Source organism: Scyliorhinus canicula, chromosome 15 (assembly GCF_902713615.1).
Source record: "Scyliorhinus canicula chromosome 15, sScyCan1.1, whole genome shotgun sequence".
Classification (NCBI taxonomy): Eukaryota; Metazoa; Chordata; class Chondrichthyes; order Carcharhiniformes; family Scyliorhinidae; genus Scyliorhinus; species Scyliorhinus canicula.
Genome location: NC_052160.1, coordinates 144,483,112 through 144,506,884, shown reverse-complemented (window position 1 = coordinate 144,506,884; position 23,773 = coordinate 144,483,112). Strand labels below are relative to the sequence as shown.

General features: G+C 43.4%; 1 protein-coding gene across 4 annotated transcripts in view; it reads right to left on the bottom strand.

Annotated features, from left to right (window-relative positions):
• LOC119978657 (cleavage and polyadenylation specificity factor subunit 7-like) overlaps positions 1–23,773 on the bottom strand; it is a 74,961-nt gene that overhangs the window by 5,006 nt on the left and 46,182 nt on the right. For 2 of the 4 annotated variants that reach the window (XR_005463522.1, XR_005463524.1), the window contains exons 7-9: positions 21,769–21,842; positions 7,329–7,776; positions 6,730–7,080 (exon numbers count right to left, since the gene is read on the bottom strand). Coding sequence is in view for 1 of the 4 variants with exons in the window: in XM_038820444.1 (XP_038676372.1) it covers positions 6,732–7,080; positions 7,329–7,776; positions 21,769–21,842 (871 nt within the window). In the remaining 3 variants the exon portion in view is untranslated. Of the gene's footprint in view, positions 1–2,684; positions 3,676–6,729; positions 7,081–7,328; positions 7,777–21,768; positions 21,843–23,773 lie in introns of those variants that run through there. The other 2 variants (XR_005463521.1, XM_038820444.1) reach the window with 2 other exon arrangements.

Below are 23,773 nucleotides of genomic sequence, written 5' to 3'. Positions count from 1 at the left end.
CAGCGGGGAATCGAACCTGGGACCCTGGCGCTGTGAAGCCACAGTGCTATCCACTTGTGCTACCGTGCTGCCGGTTTGCACTTTCACATTCAAAGATCTCTTTCCCAATTCTGATAGCTGCCTGTGCCCCTTTAAACAAGAAAGTCTTGACAGATTTAGCCAGAATGTCTCTTAAAACCGCCTGGCAGAGAGGAGAGAGAGCCTTCAGATTCCCCTCTAGCTGAGCTTTCTTCGAACTGGACAAAAAATGGAACCCTCCAGAAGACCCGCCCTCTTCCCTGAAAGTTTCTGACTGGCTTCACCAACCACAGGCAACGATAGGGGCGGGCCGGGAATCCCACAAACACCAATTGGCTGCTTGCCAAATCTATCAAACGACATCACACGGTCTGCCACAGAACTGAGAGGGGATGTTGTGGCCTGGTCCAACATGACAGGGGTGTTCCAGTTCTGTTGAAAGTCTGTAGTTTAACAGAAATCCCAAATGGTGCAGTAAGGTTGTAGTAGCCAACCGGAAGACTGTAAATCAAGGCAGGCCGCAGGATGGGGACAAAGCAGGGAACACAAAACAGACAAAAGGCTTTGCAACAAAAAAATAACAATATACTGGCGAAACGTGCAAGCTAATATTTTTACATTGCCTTCCTTTGATTTCATTTCTTTTTTTACTTGAACCCTGTACTTACTATACTCCCTTAGGCTATGTGCAACGTTGAGTGTTTTGTGCCTATTATAACAACCAGTAGATTCATGATTTGGCCTGTTAATATTTTTGAGTATTTGTTACACCAATTTTTTGCAAAGGCTACGTTTCCTGAGCAAAGAACACTGGCTTACAGCAGCTACTGTGCGGCATTTGTAAAAGACACAAATTGCTTCTTGTACAGACCTGGAGATCTCAGAGTGAGACCACATGATCCAGCTCTGGGTGAAAAGATTGGATTTTGAAGTCAAAGACAGATTGTGTCTGGGCCAACAGCTAAAACCCATCTCTTTCTTCTGAAAAATCTCTCATCAAATCTCTCACCATTTGTCATATGGGTGGCACAGTAGCACAGTGGGTAGCACTGTTGCTTCACAGCTCCAGGGTCCCAGGTTCACTGGCTTGGGTCAGTGTGTGGAGTCTGCGCGTTCTCCGTGTCTGCGTGGGTTTCCTCCGGGTGCTCCGGTTTCCTCCCACAAGTCCCAAAAGACGTGCTGTTAGATGAATTGGACATTCTGATTTCTCCTTGTGTACCCGAACAGGGGCCGGAATGTGGCGACTAGGGGCTTTTCACAGTAACTTCATTGCAAACCTAATTGTGACACTGATAATAAAGATTAAGACAAAACGCTGCACAAGCTGCAAACCACTCTTTCATACTCTCGGACATTTTGGTCCAACTTGAAGAATAATTCTTAGTGTGCATTAGTGCAGTTTCTTTTTGTGATTTTGAGCTCTGGCCAGCAACTACCCTCAGCAGAGCTACCATCTGCTCTGCTTTTCAGATTTGCCACCTGGGCTAGTTTTTTCCCTGGCCCCTGACCCTGCTTATTAGAGGTCTGCGAATCAGCATGTAGCTCATTATCTGTCCCTGTAGCCTTATACATGGCATTACCTCAGCCAGAGCACTTTGTCTCTACAGCACAAGTTGTTGGCATTTGGCATTCTTTGCAATTGTCTCGATGAATGTAAGATGGCAATATATCTCGTCAGCTAATTGTCTTCGCCATCTACTTGGGATGATTGTTCAGGTATTTATTACTCCAGGCTTGCTGCGGTGTTTAGGAATACGAGTTATCCAAGGGGAAGAAAACCCCTCCTCACCTTTGCCGCGATACCCACTTCTCTCGGATTTCTAAATCTAGAGGCTTTGAAATAATGTGCCGAATGCAAAATTAAAATCACTGTTCTTTAAGTGATGCAGTCACTATATAAATTTTTCCCACCAATAGAAATCCCACCTCTCAACTAGCGAGTGATTGGCTCACAATCAACAAGATGCAAATGAGGCCACAACTTGAAACCTCGTTGCGCCTTTCATCCCCATCAGGCAGCCAGATCTCACTTTACCCACTCAAAATCAAGTTCACGGTAGCACAGTGGGCAAGCACTGTTGCGTCACAGTTCCAGGGTTCGATTCACGGCTTGCGTCACTGTGCAGAGTCTGCACGTTCTCCCCGTAGCTGCGTGCGTTTCCTCTGGGTGCTTCAGTTTCCTCCCACAAGCCCCGAAAGACGTGCTTCATTAGGTAATTTGGACATTCTGAATTCTCCCTCAGTGTACCCGAACAGGCGCCGGAATGTGGTGACTAGGGGAGTTTCAGTGACTGCATTGCAGTGTTAATGTAAGCCAACATGTGACAATACATGGCGTGTCATTAGATGCGAACATATTTGATATTTTAGCAAATTGGAACAAAGATGAAGAGTAAAGAACTGGATAGAAAGGTTAGGGATTTAGCTGCACATAGTTGAAATGCAGATTAGCCTGGTAGCAGGGCGAAACAGATACTTTTTTGAAGCAAAGTGGAGACTAGCCATCGAGGGCTTGGGTCATAGCCACAACCAGTTGCAATGAGCAGTCCATGCAAAATATGGGATGCTGCTTTGAAGATGTACTCAGTTTAGGAAAGTAGATAGAAGGTATACTTTCTGGGTAGCCATTATTGTAGTTAATTGTCAATATCATTTTTACTGTTGCCTTTTTGTTGTGTTTTAAAGTTTAATAAATGTTTCATTATTTGAATATTTACAAAACTTCCCTCAATGTTTTTCATCCCTTTGCACATGATTCCAAAAGTAAATAGTTAAGAATGGGCTTTCCGGATTTGCCTGCAGGAATGTGGGATTTCCTCGCAATGATCATCAGCGGGGTTCATTCCAGACAACAACAATTATTGCAATATTGTGATAAATCCACAATTCCTCCTCCTGCACGGCCACTATCAACTTGGACAAGGAAACAAAATCAAAGGAACTGAAGCTTGCTTAATTCTTCCAAACTTCAATCACAATTATTAAACAAACTCTGTTGTCCAGAGCTAGGTTGCACCGCCCAACTTTACCAACAGCTAATTGTGTGGAATGTGATGGCTGGCAATGCTATCAATGGTTAAATGGAAACCATGTGCATATTCACACACTGCAACTTGAGAAATTGTAGCAAGTCAGAAAAATGTTAATGACTGCAGCTACAGTCGCAGTGGGGAAAGGCAGGAGGAGAAAAAGCTCCGATCTCCATTCACCCCCACACTCACCTCGAGACAGGTAAAATAAAGCAATTCACCAACTGCTGTAAACAGAAACCTCTGTCAAACATTGTGCAGAATTCAGCTAGCTGAGATTTTATATTCAGAACATCGAGCATCTTCAACCATGAAATATGCAGCTAAGTTAATTTTGTGGAGGATCTTGCTTATTTCATACAAATCAACTCTAATTTTCATTAGTTTCAATGGTTACTTTGCTGGTCATTGGCGTGTGTGACATATCAACTTAGTTTCAGAACTTTTCACTAATCACTTGTTGGTAAGTAACTGACAAGTGAACATAAAAGTTAAAAAATTGTCCATAGCCAATGTATTTCTTCTTGGTGCTTAATATTTTAAAACATTAAAATTTATACTTACTGAATGTTTTACACAAGTTACAGACATATCATTTTCCATACATCATAAAGCTGATTCAGTCACTCTAAGATGCAATAAAAAAGTACAGCAGATATAAACTAAAAAAATACACACAAACCAGAATTCAACAACAAAGCACAACTATTCTGCTAACACTAATATAGCAAGTTGACCGAAATAGGACTACCCGATGTACATTTTAAGTGTCTGAATTCCATAAGGCATTGAATAGTTTGTTTCATTTAAAAATGTGAAAAAGTTACAAATGAAATCACTTGTCACAAGTAGGCTTCAAATGAAGTTACTGTGAAAAGCCCCTAGTCGCCACATTCCGGCACCTGTTCGGGGAGGCTGCTATGGGAGTTGAACCGTGCTGCTGGCCTGCCTGGGTCTGCTTTCATAGCTAGCGATTTAGCCCTGTGCTAAACCAAGCGGAAACAATTATGATTGGAGTAGTATCAGTAGAATTTTGTGTTGTTTGCAGGCAGCAGTCAAACCCCAAAAAGGTCAACATTTTAAACACAAAACGTCAATCCGGACAGGAAAAATGCTACAATGTCAGAGATAATCTTCGTAACAAATACAATTATTTTACTGAACTATTTCTTTAAGTCTGTCCAGCACTTTCCCTGAAGCCACTATATTCTTTCAAAGTATGATCTATCTGGAGTGAACTCGCACTATCCTTCATTATTTTTGTATCCTCTCAGAAGCCAATTAAACTTCCTTTTGAAATTGCGATTTGAAGAAAAATCAGACCTATAGAACATAACCAAAAACAACATTATCTGTGCAGTTACACAAACAATAACTGACTGATGACACACTCCAGTAAAGCCGAAACACCACTGCCAGGAACGACTACGATACAGTCGGGCATGGGTTTCAATTGCAAGGATTGAGGGGCTCGCATCACCTTTTATGTAGCCACAAGGTTACAACTTCCATGGTGCAATTATCAAAATCCAACATAAAATAAATAGGCAGACTATTAATCAGCGTACACAAACATGCAGTGTCCGTGGAGTTTAGGAGAGCCTTCTTCAAGGTATACAGATTTTTGAGAAGTTAAGGGAGTACAGTAAACTGAATTCAACACCGGGAACTAAACGTCGGCACGTTTAGGGGTGGTGGTTAGCACTGCTGCCTCACGGCACTGCGGACCCGGGTTCGATCCAGGCCCCAAGCCACTGTCTGTGTGGAGTTTGCACATTCTCCCCGTGATTGCGTGGGTCTCACCCCTACAACCCAAAACATGAGGGCTCGGCAAATTGGACAAGCAAAATTGCCCCTAAATTGGAAAACTAAACAGAAAAGGGCAGTTTTCCCAAGCGGTTGAAACTTGTGTACTATGGCCCCGGGCTTGAGATCGGAGGACACTTCTGTTTAGTGTATACCAATGGTTTGGATTCAGACCTACAGGGAGCAGGGTGACCATTTGAAAGTAATAGAAATATGATACAAACAATTCTTTAGAATGCAAAAGGAAAGCTGTAAGGAATACTGACTTTAATATCCAAAGATGTGCGGGTCAGGTGGATTGGCCATGCTAAATTGCCCGTAGTGTAAGGTTAATGGGGGGATTGTTGGGTTAGGGGTATACGGGTTACGTGGGTTTAAGTAGGGTGATCATTGCTCGGCACAACATCGAGGGCCGAAGGGCCTGTTCTGTGCTGTACTGTTCTATGTTCTATGTTCTAAGGTTTGTGGTGACACATTTTGAAAAAGCACATGAATTAAGTTTTAAATAAATGGCTTCTTTTTGCTGAAAAGCAGAGATTTGGAGGGCTTGGACACAAAGAACCTTTAATGCAGCCCCTAAAGCTGATAAGGTATTCAGAATGAGTGTTATCTTAGAAAACGGACAAAACGTAAAAGCAAAGAAAGATAAATCTATACAAAACTTCAATAAAATTTCAGTTGAATGTTGTATTGATATTGTCCATACTGGTCGTCACAGTGATGCAATGGTTAGCACTGTTGCCCCACACCACCTTCTTTGGGTTACCGACCATGTGGAGTTTGCACATTCTCTCCATGTCTCATCCCTACAACCCAAAGATGTGCAGGGTTGTTGAATTGGCCATGCTAAATTGCCACTTAATTGGGGAAAAAAATAAAAAATACTCCATACAATTAATTACAAGGATGATAAGGTTATGAAGCAGATTCCCCAGGATGCTCCTTGGTGTGAACAAATACAACACAGGAAACACTGGAAAGTTGAAGTTTTTTCATCAGAGCATCATGGATTTGCACAGATATTAGAAGCATTTAAACTTCTGATAGGATGGAATGGAACAGTAGAAGCATAGTAGTGACCCCGAGAACAAGGAACAATGGGTATAAAATTAAACACAAGATATTCAGCATTGAAAGCTTTTGACAGAGTGCTGGGCCGATGGAATTCATTGCCAAGGTAAATAGTTGAGGCAGAAACTATACCAACATTTAACATTGGAATTGATAGGTAGAATATGAGAACAGGGCAGGTAAATGTGATTAGGACCTACTTGCGTGGAGGATAAATGCTGAGATAGATTGACTGGTTGAGGCAGATAACCTGTTTCTGTGCTGTAACTTCCATATACTTCTATGTATCAACTAACTTTCCACCACTATTTACTCTAAGAGAGCAAAAGAATGGCATTGCCATTAACTTCAGGTGTCCCAAGAATCACTTTCTCTACCTTTCAAAAAATAGTAGACTAAATATTTTACAATAAGAATGGCATAATTGAACAAAACCTGACGTGGAATTTTAGTAACCATGTAATTAACGTGATGCCTACACTAGCTGTTGGTCGAGATACTAATTAAGTCACCAGCCTCTTGTTTAAGAGCAGTGATGGTATATGGAGGCCCTTATAAAAGGAGAGAAAAACTGAAAACGTGATGGCGAACAATTAATCAACAGGAGACAACCCATCTTATAAACACCAACATTATTTGCTTTGGCTACGTGCCTGTACAGACTATTTAAAAGTAGATTTTGTTGGAATCCTGTGGGGAAGATTAAAGTTCACTTCCATCAGGGTGGATTAATGTACAGGATATTTACTCTTTACTATGTACAAGTTTCAAGTCCAAGACAAGACAACAAAATCAACACACATACCATTAGAAATGGTACTCTCGGTCCTTTCTTTGTTTTATTCTATATTTTTCTTCACTGTAACTGTGTCCTTTTTCACTCTTTTCAGAATTAGTGTGCCAAGGATCACTATTTCTAGACTGATACCTCCTGGATTCACAAGACCTTTCTCGGTCAAAGTTTCGGCTTCTGTCCATATAATAATCCATCCGAGAAGACTTTTCAAAGTCACTTTGCTGTCTGTGTTGATCATAATCCATTCTTTCCCTTTGATAATAACTATTACAGGAACTTGGACTTCTGGAACGATCTCGCAGAGATCCACTTCTCTCTTCAGACCTCCGATTTTCTCTCCTTCTAGAATATTCACGCTCCCTTGTAAAGAGAAATAAAAACTCATTACTGTAAGCCATTCAGTGCGTCAATACCCAAATAGAACATTTCCTTGGGTGTTTTGTGGCTTTAGAAATTATGAGCTATTTTATTCATTACATATAAATTGTACTAAAGGGTTTATGGACATTAAAACTCTGCATTTCAAATACAAAAGCAATCTGACTGTTATAAATGCATTTTACAAGTTGGCTGAAAGTTTAAATTGGGTATTTTGAAAAGAGAATTACCGTAATCCTGAGCGTTTGGACTCTTCCCGGTGACTCCGATCAAGAGAATAGCTTGAATCTCTGAAACTGGATTCTCCCCGGTGACTCCGATCAGGAGACCAGTTTGAATCTCTGAAACTGGATTCTCCCCGGTGACTCCGATCAGGAGACCAGTTTGAATCTCTGAAACTGGATTCTCCCCGGTGACTTCGATCAGGAGACCAGTTTGAATCTCTGAAACTGGATTCTCCCCGGTGACTTCGATCAGGAGACCAGTTTGAATCTCTGAAACTGGTTCCTCCCCGATGACTCCGATCAGGAGAATAGCTTGAATTCCTGAAACTGGACTGTCTCCGGTGACTCCGATCAGGAGAACAATTTGAATCCTCAAAGCCACCTTGGACAGTAGGTTTGGACTTTTTAATAAAAGAAACAAGCCGAAGTAGGGTCCCATAGTCTTCTGAACCATCTGAAACAGAGAAGAAAGCTATTCAGAAATGTGTTTGTTTTTCTTTATTAGTTAGCCAAACAAATTTAGGTTTGTTCCTGCTTCAGAAAAAGTCTAAATAATTGTGGGGCAGTGGTTAGCACTGCTGCCTCACGGCACCGAGAACCCGGGTTTGATCCCGGCCCCGGGTCACCGTCCGTGTGGAGTTTTCACATTCTCCCCGTGTTTCCCTCCCATAACCCAAAGATGTGCAAGGTAGGTGGACTGGCCACGCTAAATAGGCCCTTAATTTAAAAGAAAATGAATTGGGTAATCTAAATTAAAAAAAAGAAAAAGCCTGAATGGATTGTAGTATCACTTGCAGCTTATTTATTTGGACAACAGATGGCGTACAAAACCAGCAATTTAACTGCGATCAAAAAGCAATTCAACACCCATTGCTGATGAAGTCAGTCTTTAATGATTGCAGCCTACGCAACAGCTCACTTTAAAAGTGACTGATTCCTGCGACACCCAAAGTAACTAAAATCTGAGAGAAAACAAGTTCTTGCTTTTGAACCACCCAAACAACTATAAAATATTTGCAGGGGGCTGAAAGCAGGTTTGGAATGCATTTATTTCACTGGAAGAAAGCATCTGGTTCATATCCAGTTTGTATTAACACTGCTGCTGTAGTAGAGCTACTCGAATATCAAGATCATCTTTTATGCACCTTTCTATATTTTCTCTCCTTTCGAAGGCCAGCTGCTGCTCAGTTGCCTCTGCATCATAAGGTTCTGCATACAAGTCCCATTAAGTCGGCACGGTAGCACAGTGGTCAGCACTGTTGCTTCACAGCGCCAGGGACCCGGCTTGGGTCACTGTCTGTACGGAGTCTGCACGTTCTCCCCATGTCTGTGTGGGTTTCCTCCGGGTGCTCCAGTTTCCTCCCACAGACCAAAGAAACGACCATGCTAAATTGCCCCGTAGTGTCCAAACGTTATATGGGGATGCTGGGATATGGGGATAAGGTGCTTTCAGGGGCCAGTGTAGACTTGGTGGGTCGAAAGGTCTCCTTCTGCACTGTAAATTCTTTGATTCTAAAGGGCTTGAGCACAAAGATGAAGGGTTGACACTCAATGCAGTACTGAGGAAGCACTGCACTGTTGTGGGTGTCATCTTTTCAATGAGTTGTTCAACTGTCTGTCTGCTTGAGTAGATTTAAAAGATCACAACACTATTTAAAAGGGTGGGAAACATCATTAAAAAGCAGATTATCCAGTCACTATCACTGCTTGTGGGAGTTTGCTGAGCTGTTCCACATTCTACATTACAACACTGACGGCATTTCAGAAGTACGTAATCGGCTGTAAGCACTTTGAGGGATCCAGTGATCATGGAAATCAAAGTCCTTCTTTCATTTTCATATCTGCCCTTTTTGCCCATCTGAGCTGAGACCCACCTCACTCCCCCTCAGTCCGATTCCTGTTGATCTGAGGACTCCATAATTTCCTCCCCTGGTCCACATGTTGGTTGATAACAGGCCTCTTTCCTGGATAAAGCCAAATACTGCAGGAAATTACCAGCCAGGGGTTGGTTTAGCTCACTCAGCTAAATCGCTGGCTTTTAAAGCAGACCAAGAAGGCCAGCAGCACGGTTCGATTCCCGTACCAGCCTCCCCGGACAGGCGCCGGAATGTGGCGACTAAGGGCTTCTCACAGTAACTTAATTGAAGCCTACTTGTGACAATAAGCGATTTTCATTTCATTTCATTTTCAAATAAAAACAGAAAAATGCTGGATTAACTCAGCAGGTCTGGCAACATCTGTGAAGACAGAAACAAGGTTAATGTTTCAAGTCGAGTTGACTCTTAAGAGTCATAGTAAGTCTCTTCTGAAGAAATCAAATGGACTCAAAGTTAATTGTTTCTCTCTTCATAGAAGCTGCCAGATCCGTGTTTATTCAGTATTTTGTTTTTTCTCTTTTTAGATGTTGTCACTGATTTCTTTAAATCTACCCCTTCCTCAAAAAACTCATGGCCCCACCAACTTGACAAACTACCCTCCCATCTCCAAAGCCCTTGAACGTTGTCCCCTCCCAAATCCGTGTCCACCTTTTCCAGAATTCACTGTTTGAATTCTTCCAATCAGCTCTTCACCCCGCCACAGAGCTAACACGGCTCTGACCAAAAATAAAGAATGACATCCGGGGGGGAACCCGTGATGTGAGCACAGGGACGGCTGCATTTCTCAAGTTCTGGCTCTGCTCATCGTGTAATCTTTTATTTTAGCCTGGCGCATATTTCATGTTGTCTTTTCCTGGGATACATGACTTGTCCCACGGCCCTGGAGGATCCTGATGTTTTGCGAAGTGCAGTTGAGATAAATTGCAGAAGATCCTCGGCTGACCATGGTGGTCAGAGTGGGCTGGGCCGGGGATTCAACCTGCAGCGGCATTGTCGCTGGTCAGCAGGCTAGCGCCTCAGCGGTACGGTGTCCATCCGGATGCTGGCTGCCATTGAGAATGTTGTTCTGGATGAGGATCTCAGTTCTGTGGTGCAGGTGTTCAGAGATCTCTCTGAAGATTTTGCGAGGTATCCTTTGCGAGGCGCTTAGGAGATTTCTTGCATTCAGAAGAGCATTTTCCCAAGTAATGGCCTGCTTTCAAGGCGTTGAAATCCTGCTACATGGCGTGTCCTTTATCCTGATCGGTTCGAGAGGCAGGGACCGGGCAAGGTGTGTCTATGAGCCCGGTACCCGACGAGAAGTGTGAGAATTCCTGATTGAGTTTGAAGATTCGTGGCTGTGTGCATTAGGTTGGACGGAGTATCCGATCTTGAGGGCTGAGGTCGACCTCTGGCCCTATATCATCCTATCATCAATGCTCGTCTCGATGAGTTAGAGGTGATCGAGCGGATCTCCGCGGGCAGGCCCTATGTGGGTTGATTGGCGGAGCAACAGGATGGTGGAAGCGAAGGTGCTTCGTTCGTTGGAATATTTTGAGAGATCCTGGAGTGTTTGTTGATCTGGTCTTGGCATCGGCCTTCCCAAGCAGCATAGATGGTGTCAATATCCTGCAACTCTTCTGTAATCCTGGAGGTTGTTCCCTTGTGATTTTGTTGATTATCTATTGCTGTCTTTTCTCTTGTAAGGATGTGTGAGCCCCTCTCTGTACGAATGTATGGAATTGTGTTGGTTCTGTACTGACCCAAGACTGGGATTTCCTTGCATTGTGTGGTATATATGTGACTCCTCTTTCAAACTGGGGTTTTCACTTTTTTGTTTCTTTTCTTTTGCAAGAATGGATATAAAGATTCGGCAATTGCTTCCTGCATGGGTGCAGATGATATCAGAGGAGAGGAGGATGTGGGGTCATTGGTGCCTTTGCTACTGCTAGAGATGTACATTGGTGTGTGCCTGAATGTGGCGGGGAACATTTACCCTGAACTCTCATGGTATTTGCGAGCGGATGCGGTGTGGAGGGTTGTGCATCATTTTACCATGTTTTCATAGCTTCATACTGTTTCCCCCTTAATCTCTGGTGGACTTAGAGGTATCTGGCTATGTCTTGTGATTGTATTGAACCAGTTATAATGTTCTCCTGTTCCCCTCTGCATTCATGCCTTTTAAATGGTTAGGCCAGCATTTATTGCCATGTTGCTTAAGGAACCTTGGTGAATTCCTGCAATGGAGGGATGAATGTTTGTGGGAATCAAAGGCATTGTTTTTTTCTCCTTACTTACTGCTTTGCATTGGTTTTGTAATTTTGATGCATTGTTTACAAAAATGTAAAATCTTAATAAATATACTTTTAAAAAACTGACATCCTATGTGCCAGTCACAAAGGTAAACTTTCTCTCCTCATGCTTCTCTACCTGTTTGGTCAATCACACCATCTGTCTCCAACACCCCTCTATTGTCAGCGAGCCAGAAGATGGAACATACTTGGATTTCCAAAAAGCGTTCGATAAGGTACTGCACAAAAGGATACTTAATAAAAAGAGCCATGGTGTTGGGGGAAGTATATTTGCATGGAGAGAGGATTGGCTAATTAATAGAAGACGAGTGGGATAAGAGGGGCATTTTCAGGATGGCAAAGTGCAACGAGTGGAGTGTCAAAGGATGAGTGCTGGAGCCACAATTATTTGCAATATATATATTGACTTGAACAAGGGAAGGGAATGTACTTTTGCAAAGTTCAGAAATGACACATCATCAGTTAGGATGGCAAGTGACAAGGTTAACACAAAAAGTCTACAGAGGCATAGAGAAGGGTTAAGTATGGGCAAAAAACTGTGCAAATAGAACATAGAACATTACAGCGCAGTACAGGCCCTTCGGCCCACGATGTTGCACCGTCCTGTGAAACCCTTCTAAACCCCATCTACACTATTCCCTTGTCGTCCATATGCCTATCCAATGACCATTTGAATGCGTTTAGTGTTGGCGAGTCCACTACTGTTGCAGGCAGGGCATCTGTCCTATATCTAACTCCCCTCAATTTAAAGCTACGTCCCCTCGTGCTGGGCATCACCATCCGAGGAAAAAGGCTCTCGATGTCCACCCTATCTAATCCTCTGATCATCTTGCCTCAATTAAGTCCTCTCTTAACCTTCTCTCTAACGAAAACAGCCTCAAGTCCTTCAGCCTTTCCTCATATGATCTTCCCTCCATACCAGGCAACATTCTTGGAAATCTCCTCTGTACCCTTTCCAATGCTTCCACATCCTTCCTATAATGTGGCGACCAGAACTGCACACAATACTCCAAATGTGGCCGCACCAGAGTATTGTACAACTGCAACATGACCTCATGGCTCCGAAACTCAATTCCTCTACCAATAAAAGCTAACACACCGTACGCCTTCTTAACAACCCTCTCAACCTGGGTGGCAACTTTCAGGGATCTATGGATGAACATGGACACCGAGATCTCTCTGCTCGTCCACACTACCAAGAATCTTACCATTAGCCCAGTACTCTGCCTTTCTGTTATTCCTTCCAAAATGAATCACCTCGCACTTTTCTGCATTAAACTCCATTTGCCATCTGTCAGCCCAGCTCTGCAGCTTATCTATGTCCCTCTGTAACTTGTAACATCCTTCTGCACTGTCCACAACTCCACCGGCTTTAGTGTAATCTGCAAATTTACTCACCCATCCTTCTACGCCCTCCTCCAGGTCATTTATAAAAATGACAAACAGCAACGGCCCCAAAACAGATCCGTGTGGTACACCACTAGTAACTGGACACCAGTCAGAGCATTTCCCATCAACCACCACTCTTTGTCTTCTATCAGCTAGCCAATTTCTGATCCAAACTGCTAAATCACCCTGAATCCCATGCCTCTGTATTTTCTGCAATAGCCTACCGTGGGGAACCTTATCGAACGCTTTACTGAAATCCATATACACCACATCAACTGCTTTACCCTCATCCACCTGTTTGGTCACCTTCTCGAAGAACTCAATGAGGTTTGTGAGGCACGACCTACCCTTCACAAAACCACGTTGACTATCTCTAATCAAATTATTCCTTTCCAGATGATTATACATCCTATCTCTTATAAACCTTTCCAAGACTTTTCCCACAACAGAAGTAAGGCTCACTGGTCTATAGTTACCGGGGTTATCTCTACTCATTTAGCACCTCTCCTATCTCCTCGGACTCTACGCACAACTTCCCACTACTGTCCTTGACTGGCCCTATTCTTACCTTAGTCATTCTTTTATTCCTGACATACCTATAGAAAGCTTTAGGGTTATCCTTGATCCTACCTGCCAAAGACTTCTCATGTCCTCGCTTGGCTCTTCTTAGCTCTCTCTTTAGAGCCTTCCTAGCTAACTTGTAACTCTCAAGCGACCCAACTGAACCATCACGTCTCATCTTCACATAAGCCTCCTTCTTCCTCTTGACAAGTGATTCAACTGCTTTAGCAACCCATGGTTCCCTCACTCGACCACTTCCTCCCTGCCTAACAGGTACATACTTATCAAGGACACGCAGTAGCTGTTCCTTGAACATGCTCCACATTTCCATTGTGTCCATCCCCTGCAGTTTTCCTCTCCAGGCGATGCATCCTAAGTCTTGCCTCATCGCATCATAATTGCCTTTCCCCCAGCAATAACTCTTGCCCTGCGGTTTATACCTATCCCTTTCCATCGCTAAAGTAAACGTAATCGAATTGTGGTCACTATCACCAAAATGCTGACCTACCTCCAAATCTAACACCTGTCCTGGTTCATTACCCAGTACCAAATCCAATACGGCCTCGCCTCTTGTTGGCCTATCTACATACTGCATCAGGAAACCCTCCTGCACACATTAGACAAAAACGGATCCATCTAAAGTACTCGAACTATAGTGTTTCCAGTCAATATTTGGAAAGTTAAAGTCCCCCAAAACAACTACCCTGTTACTTTCGCTCCTATCCAGAACCATCTTTGCAATCCTTTCCTCTACATCTCTGGAACTTCTCGGAGGCCCATAGAAAAGCCCCAACAGGGTGACCTCTCCTTTCCTGTTTCTTAACTCAGCCCATACTACCTCAGTATTCGAGTCCTCATCAAATATCCTCTCAGCCATTATTATACTGTCCTTGACTAACAATGCCACCCCTCCCCCTCTCTTACCACCTTCCCTGAACTTACTGAAATATCTAAACCCCGGCACATGCAACAACCATTCCTCGCCCTGCTCTATCCATGTCTCCGAAATGGCCACAACATCGAAGTCCCAGATACCAATCCATGCCGCAAGCTCACCCACCTTATTCCGGATGCTCCTGGCATTGAAGTAGACGCACTTTAGACCATCTTCCTTCCTGCCGGTACACTCCTGCACCTTTGAAACCTTACTCATGACCTCACTACTCTCAGCTTCTTGTGTACTGGAGCTACAATTCAGGTTCCCAATCCCCTGCTGAACTAGTTTAAACCCTCCCGAAGAGCATTAGCAAACCTCCCCCCGAGGATATTAGTACCCCTCTGGTCCAGGTGTAGACCATCCCGTTTGTAGAGGTCCCACCTACCCCAGAATGAGCCCCAATTGTCCAGGAATCTGAAACCCTCCTTCCTGCACCATCCCTGCAGCCACATGTTCAACTGCTCTCTCTCCCTATTTCTCGACTCGCTAGCACGTGGCACGGGTAACAACCCAGAGATAATACTCTGTTTGTTCTAGCTCTAAGTTTCCACCCTAGCTCCCTGAATTCCTGCCTTACATCCCCATCCCTTTTCCTACCTATGTTGTTGGTACCTATGTGGACCACGACTTGGGGCTGCTCCCCCTCCCCCTTAAGGATCCCGAAAATACGATCTGAGGCATATAATATAGACATATACATATAAATGGAATATATATATATACATATAAATGGAATATAATGTGGAAAAATGTGGTGTTATGCACTTTGGCAGGAAGAATAAAGGAGCAGAATGTTATTTAAATGGAGAAAAACTGCAGAAAGCTGCAGAAAAGAGGGATTTGGTAGATTTGCTTGGATAGAGGATTGATTAATTAATAGAAGATAGAGTTGGGCTAAGAGGGACATTTTCAGGATGGCAAAGTGCAACTGATGGAGTGCCACGGGGATGAGTGCTGGAGCCACAATTATTTGCAATATATATATATATTGACTTGGACAAGGGAAGGGAATGTACTTTTGCAAAGTTTGCAGATGACACAAAAAGTTCAGACGGCAAGTGGCGAAGATAACACAAGTCTAAAGAGGCATAGAGAAAGGTTAAGTGAGTGAGAAAAACTTTGCAGATAGAATATAATGTAGGAAAATGTGATGTTACGCATTTTGGTAGGAAGAATAAAGGATCTGAATATTATTTAAATGGAGACAGACTGCAGAAAAGAGGGATTTGGGGTCCACATGCAATAATCACAAAACGCTAACATGCAAGTTCAGCAGGCGATAGGGAAGGCAAATGGAATATTGATCTTTATTTCAAAGGGAATGGAATATAAAAATAGGGAAGTTTTGCTAAAATTATACAAGGCACGAGTTAGACTGCACCAGGAATAGTGTGAGCAATTTTGGTTCCCTGATCGGGGGAAAGATAGACTGGCATTGGAAGCAGTCTAGATGAGGTTGATCCCTGGTATGGTGGGATTTTCTGAGAAGCAGAGGTTGAGTAGGTCAGGCTTATACCATGGAGTTTAGAAAAATAAGAGGTGACCTTATTGAGACAGATAGGATTCGCAGGGGGCTTGCTTGAATTAATGCCAAGAGGTTGTTTTCCCTTGTGGAAGGATCTTGGACCAGAGGGCATAATCCCAGAATATTCCAGCCCATTTAACACAGAGGAGGAATAATTTCTTCTCTCAAGAGTGGAACGGAATTCTTTGTCACAGAGGGCTGCAGAGGCTGGGTCCGTATATGTTTCAAGGCTGAGATAGACAAATTTTAATCAGTAGGAGAATCAAAGGTTACGGGGATACAGCAGGAAAGTGGAATGAAGAATGTATCAGTTCAGTCATGACCTCATTAAATGGTGGAGCTGATTTGATGGGCTGAATGGCCTACTTCTGCTACTATAGACTTGTGGTAATCGAACTGGGTACAATTGCCCTCACCTGGTTTCATTCTTTTCCATCTAATTGCAGTCACAGTATCATTTCCAATGGTTTCTTTCCCTGCTCGTGCACCATTACCTCTGGTGTTCATCTTTTTCTTAACTACATGCTGTCCCTTGGCAACATCATCCAAAAGCAGCATTAGTTTGCACATGTACACTAACGACACCTAGCTCTACTCCATAACCACCGCTCAATCCTCCACGGTTGCTCAAATATTAGACTGCTTCGACTTAGTTGGAGATGAGCAGAAATTTACTACAATTAAATAACGGGACGACGGAAGCTATTGCCTAAGGTCCCCACTCCTAACTCCATTCTGTAGACTCTTATTGCAACAATGACCCTGGCAATAGTCTGGAATTAAACCATTCTGTCACCTTGGTTTCACATTTGACCTGGAAATGAGCCTTCAACCTCATTCATGCCATCATTAAACAAACAAACTATTTTCACCTCTGTAACACGGTGCAAAGTCACCTCTGCCAACTCATCTTCAGCTGAAAGTCCTTTTCATGCTTGTGTTGCCTCGATACTTGACTATTCAAATGGACCGGGGAGAGCCAACTCATCGCTATGAGCATTGATCATAGGACGATATAGGTCCAGTGGTTAGCACTGTTGCTTCACAGCACCAGGGTCCTAGGTTCGATTCCTGGCTTGGGTCACTATCTGCGCGGAGTCAGCACGTTCTCCCCGTGTCTGTGTGGGTTTCTTCCGGGTGCTCCTGTTTCCTCCCACAAGCCCCAAAAGATACGCTGTCAGGTAATTTGGACATTCTGAATTCTCCCTCAATGTACCCAAACAGGCGCCGGGATTTTCACAGTAACTTCATTGCAATGTTAATGTAAGCCTACTTGTGACAATAATAAAGATTATTATTATGAGTCACTGTACTTTGTAAACTTGAGGTGATTAAAATTCTGCTCCCCATGACTTAAATTGCATCGATAATAATAATAATCACTAATTGTCACGAGTAGACTTCAATGAAGTTACTGTGAAAAGCCCCAAGTCGCCACATTCCGGCGCCTGTTCAGGGAGGCCGGTATGGGATTTGAACATGCGCTGCTGGCTTTGTTCTGCATTACAAGCCAGCTGTTTAGCCCACTGTTAAACCAGCCCCTAACTTACCTACCATAAATGTGCTCATTGACCTACACATACATAGATACATAGAAGAGATGAGCAGGAGGAGGCCTTTTGACCCTTCGAGTCTGCTCCGCCATTCATCAGGATCAATAGCCTAATCCTGCTTTCTCCGCAAAGCCTTTGACCCCATTCTCCCCAAGTGCTATATCCAGCCGCCTCTTGAATATATTCAAAGTTTTAGCATCAACTACTTCCTGCGGCAATTAATTCCACAGGCTCACCACTCTTTGTGTGAAGAAATGTCTCTTTACCCCTGTCCGAAATGGTTTACCCTGAATCCTCAGACTGTGATCCCTGGTTCTGGACACACCCATCATTGGTAACATCTTCCCTGCATCTACCCTGTCTAGTCCTGTTAGAATTTTATAAGTCTCTATGAGATCCCCCCTCATTCTTCTGAACTCCAGCGAGAACAATCCCAACCTAGTCAATCTCTCCTCATATGACAGTTCCGCCATCACTGGAATCAGTCTGGTAAACCTTTGCTGCACTCCCTCGAGGGCAAGAACATTCTTCCTCAGAGAAGGAGACCAAAACTGCACACAATACTCCAGGTGTGGCCTCACCAAGGCCCTGTACAATTGCAACACATCCCTTCTTCTATACTCGAAACCTCTCGCAATGAAGGCCAACATACCATTAGCCTTCTTTATCGCCTGCTGCACCTGCATGCTTACCTTCAGCGAATGGTGCACAAGGACACCCAGGTCACGCTGCATACTCCCCTCTCCCAATTTGCAAACAATCAGGTAGTAATGTGCCTTCCTGTTTTTGCTTCCAAAGTGAATAACCTCACACTTATCCAAATTATACTGCATCTGCCATTGGTTTGCCCACTCGCCCAACCTGTCCAGATCTTGCTGTTGGATCCCTGCATCCTCATCACAATTCACCCTCCCACCTAACTTGGTATCATCTGCAAACTTTGGAGATGTTACATTTTGTTCCCTCATTCAAATCATTAATATATATTGTGAATAGCTGGGGTCCCAACACCGATCCCTGTGGTACCCCACTAGTTACTGCCTGCCAATTTGAAAAGGACCCATTAATCCCTACTCTTTGTTTCCTCTCTGCCAATCAGTTTTTTATCCACCTCAATACATTTCCCCCAATCCCATGCACTTTAATTTTGCACAATCATCTCTTATATAAAACCTATACCTCTTCTATAACCTCTTATATAAAACCTATTTACCTATATAAAACAAAAAAGAGTGGCTAAGGTAAATATTGGTCCTTTAGAGGATGAGAAGGGAGATTTAATAATGGGAGATAAGGAAATGGCTGAGGAACTGAACAGGTTTTCTGGGTCGGTCTTCACAGTGGAAGTCACAAATAACATGCCAGTGACTGATAGAAATGAAGCTATGACAGGTGAGGACCTTGAGATGATTGTTATCACTAAGGAGGTAGTGATGGGCAAGCTAATGGGGCTAAAGGTAGACAAGTCTCCTGGCCCTGATGGAATGCATCCCAGAGTGCTAAAAGGCTAGGGAAATTGCAAATGCACTCGTGATAATTTACCAAAATGCACAAGACTCTGGGGTGGTCCCAGCGGATTGGAAATCAGCAAACGTGACACCACTGTTTAAAAAAGGTCGGCAGAAAGCAGGTAATTATAGGCCAGTGAGCTTAACTTCGGTAGTAGGGAAGATGCTGGAATCTATCATCAAGGAAGAAATAGTGAGGCATCTGGATGGAAATTGTCCCATTGGGCAGACGCAGCATGGGTTCATAAAGGGCAGGTTGTGCCCAACAAATTTAGTGGAATTTTTTGAGGACATTACCAGTGCAGTAGATAACGGTGAGCCAATGGATGTGGTATATCTGGATTGCCAGAAAGCCTTTGACAAGGTGCCACACAAAAGGTTGCTGCACGAGATAAAGATGCATGGCATTAAGGGTAAAGTAGTAGCATGGATAGAGGATTGGTTAATTAATAGAAAGCAAAGAGTGGGGATTAATGTGTATTTCTCTGGTTGGCAATCAGTAGCTAGTGGTGTCCCTCAGGGATCAGTGTTGGGCCCACATTTGTTCACAATTTATATAGATGATTTGGAGTTGGGGACCAAGGGCAATGTGTCCAAGTTTGCAGACGACACTAAGATGAGTGGTAAAACAAAAAGTGCAGAGGATACTGGAAGTCTGCAGAGGGATTTGGATACGTTAAGTGAATGGGCTAGGGTCTGGCAGACGGAATACAATGTGGACAAATGTGAGGTTATCCATTTTGGTAGGAATAACAGCAAAAGGCATTATTATTTAAATGATAAAATATTAAAACATGCTGCTGTGCAGAGAGACCTGGGTGTGCTAATGCATGAGTCGCAAAAAGTTGGTTTACAGGTGATTGAGAAGGCAAATGGAATTTTGTCCTTCATTGCTAGAGGAATGGAGTTTAAGACTAGGACGGTTATGCTGCAATTGTATAAGGTTATAGTGAGTCCACACCTGGAGTATTGTGTTCAGTTTTGCTCTCCTTACTTGAGAAAGGACGTACTGACACTGGAGGGTGTGCAGAGGAGATTCACTAGGTTAATCTCAGAGCTGAAGGGGAGAGGTTGAGTAGACTGGGACTGTACTCGTTGGAATTTAGAAGGATGAGGGGGATTTTATAGAAACATATAAAATTATGAAGGGAATAGATAGGATAGATGCGGGCAGGTTGTTTCCACTGGCGGGTGAAAGCAGAACTAGGGGTCATAGCCTCAAAATAAGGGGAAGTAGATTTAGGACTGATCTTAGGAGGAACTTCTTCACCCAAAGGATTGTGAATCTATGTAATTCCTTGCCCAGTGAAGCAGTTGAGGCTCCTTCATTAAATGTTTTTAAGGTAAAGATAGATAGTTTTTTGAAGAATAAAGGGATTAAGGGTTATGGTGTTCAGGCCGGAAAGTGGAGCTAAGTCCACAAAAGATCAGCCATGATCTCATTAAATGGCGGAGCAGGCCCGAGGGGCCAGATGGGCGACTCCTGCTCCTAGTTCTTATGCGGGACTTTGTCAAATGCCTTCTGAGGACAGGTATCCTCACTCCAGTTCAGTCTTGATTGTAAAATTCTCATCCTGGTTTTCAACTCCCTCAAGCCACATCTCTAAGATATCCACACTCCTCTAATTCTGGCCCCTTGAACATCCCCAATTTCAATGGCCCCCACCTGTGCTGCCCACACCTTCAGCGGCCTTTGTCCTGAGATGTGGAATATCTACCCTACACATCTCTGCCTCTCTGTCTCACTTTCATCCCTTCGGAGGCTCCTGAAACTCAACTCTGAACACACTGTTGTAACACAATCCACTTTAGTCCAGGATCTCTGCTCTCACTGTATTTGGAAGGTGATGACAATTATATTTTTAAAAAACTTTCACCGGCAATAACCACTGCACAGTCTAGTTTTGGAAACTGTGGAATGTGCCTAACAATGTCCAGGTAAGTAAACCGAGGTCCGGCAGCTTCAAACTTGCTCCACATTTGAAGCTGATAGCAGCACTGAATGGGAACTTTCTACTCTCCATTCCCTGGGAGTCTGGATACCATTTTTGAATTAAGCACTAAAATAAAGGCAAAATACCGCAGTTGCTGAAAATCTGAAAGAAGTAGAGAGCTCTGAAGAGGCACACAGACTTGAAACGTTAACACTGCTTCTCTCTCCACAGATGCTGCCAGACCCGCTGAGGTTTCCCCGCATTTTCTGCTTTGTTATCTCTTTTGAATGTCTGTACTGGGTTCTTGTTCCATTTCACCCCCCCTTCACCACCCCCCCCCCCCCCACCCGCCCCCCGCACACAAGAAAGGCAATTGACAGATGTTTGAATTAACAGGTGACCCTATAGCAAAACCATTTTTGAAAATTAGGAAGGAAAAGTTGTACGAGCTATTTAAAATAAATAAATAAATATATATATATACACAAACGGAACTGTATCCAGAAGCAGAGTCACCGTTGCAAATTCTACCCTGTTTTGTAGTTCATACATCGGTGCACAAAAAATAGTGGCTAAGGGAAATATTGGTCCTTTAGAGGATGAGAGGGGAGATTTAATAATGGGAGATGAGGAAATGGCGGAGGAACTGAACAGGTTTTTTGGGTCGGTCCTCATAGTGGATTCTGCACGTTCTCCCCGTGTCAGCATGGGTTACCGCCGGGCGCTCCGGTTTCCTCCCACAAGCCCCGAAAGACGTGTTTGTTAGGTGAATGCCGGAATGTGGCGACGAGGGGTTTTTCACAGTAACTTCATTGCAGTGATCATTTAAGCCTACTTGTGACACTAATAAAGATTATACCACCGAACCTACCTCTGTTTTGATCAGTTGAAAAAAGTCTCTCGAGTTCCTTGTTGCTTTGCAGAATCTCCTGAATACTAGTTTCCCTTTAAAACAATCAACATATTAATGTTAGCAAGCAAAAATATCAGTATGACACAATAGACTGAAGATGGAACTCCCATCATGATGCCAGAAATACTTTTATTTCTCAAAAGGTGAAAGATGCACTGTGCAGCCAAGATCTTTCAGAATACTGTGGTTCAATAAATATTCTAGACTGCAGTTTCCTTCATGTTGCACGGCATTTTCCGCAGATTTGAATCTGGGCCTCTGAATTACTGGTCCCGTCACACTACTCCACTGCCTTCCTGAAGCTGAAAACCTGCATCCTGGACAGTATGTTGCCTTCCTGGTGCCAGGGCCAAGATGTCACTGAGCAGTTGTAGAGGACTCTGAGGGGGGAGGATGGGCAGCCAGAGGTTGTCTGCCATATTGGTACCAACAACATAGGTAGAAAGAGGGGTGAGAGTGTGTACGCTGATTTTAGGGAGTTGGGGATGAGATTGGCTAACAGGATTTCAACAGGTAGCAATCTCTGGATTACTCCTGGTGTCATGCACTTGAGCATTAAAAAGGAATAGAGCAGATTCATGTATGGCTGCAGAGTTGGTGCAGGAAGATGGGCTTTAGATTCCTGAGTATTTGGGACCACTGGGGGAAGGGGAGATGTGTATAGCCCAATGAACAAAGCCGGGACTATTGTCGCTTTGGGGCAGTTGGCTACTGCTATCAGAAGGAGCTTAACTAACTTAGCAAAGGGGATGGAAACCAGGAAGCAACATTTGGAAGGATAAACGAAATGCATAAAGGATGGCAAGACCCAGTTAGCACTACAGTATGAAACTGTAAGATTTTGGATCCAGTCAGACTAAACAGCAAGATTGAATTCAAGTTTCCGGTTCATGTATGTAACTGCACCAAACTAGGCAATTAAGGTTAGTGAGCTGCAAGAGCCACAGGCAGCCAGTGTTGTGGTGATAATAAAAATATGATTAAAAGGAGACAGGACCAGGTACGCAATATTCTTGTATACATGGTGTACAGGAAAAACAGGGAAGGAAAGAAGAGGTTCCATTGCATTGCTGGGCATATTCTATCAGCCATCAACAAATGGGAGAGATACCGGAGCATATTGCAAGGAAATTAGAGAGGAGCAAAAGCTGGAGTACTGACAATGGAGGACTTAATTATCTTTATATAAACTGGAAAACCAAAAATGCAAAAGGAGGAACGAGTTTCTGAAGAAAGCTGAAAGGATTGGTTTAATGGGGTGACAGAGGATTGATGAGGATTATGCAGTTGGCGGGTGTCTCCCAACACATGTTTGATAAATTGCCACATACTGGGTCTCATCTTTGCTGACAGGCCTATGGAATAAAGAAAGTGACAGCATGGATACAAGCCAGTTCGTCCAATATCAGTGGTGGGAAAACATCTAGAGATCGCTGTCGAAGACAAAATTAAATCTCTTATATTTGTACCATTTATTGTTATAAATTATAAATGCCTCAATAAAATGTTTTTTTTATACTAAATCTCATTTTCGGAAAGGCAGTTGTGACAGGACCAGTAATTCAGAGGCCCAGCTTCAAATCCTAACATGGCAACTAGTGAAATTTAAGTTCAATTTATAAATATGGAATTAAAAACTAGTCTAATCGTGACCATGAAACAATAATCGTAAAAAAGCCCACCTGGTTCACTATGTCCTTTAGGAAAGACATCCACCATCCTTCTGCTCTGGCCTACAAGTGACATTGAACCTACACTAATGTGGTTGACTCTTAACTGTCCTGTGAAATGGCGACAGTCATTCAGTTGTGTCTAACTGCTCAAAGTCTACAAAAAGGAATGAAATTGGTGGGCTGGTACAGTGGCGCAGTGGTTAGCACTGCTGCCTACGGTGCTGAGGGCCCAGGTTCAATCCCGGCCCCATGTCAGTCTGTCTGGAGTTTGCACATTCTCTCCGTGCCTG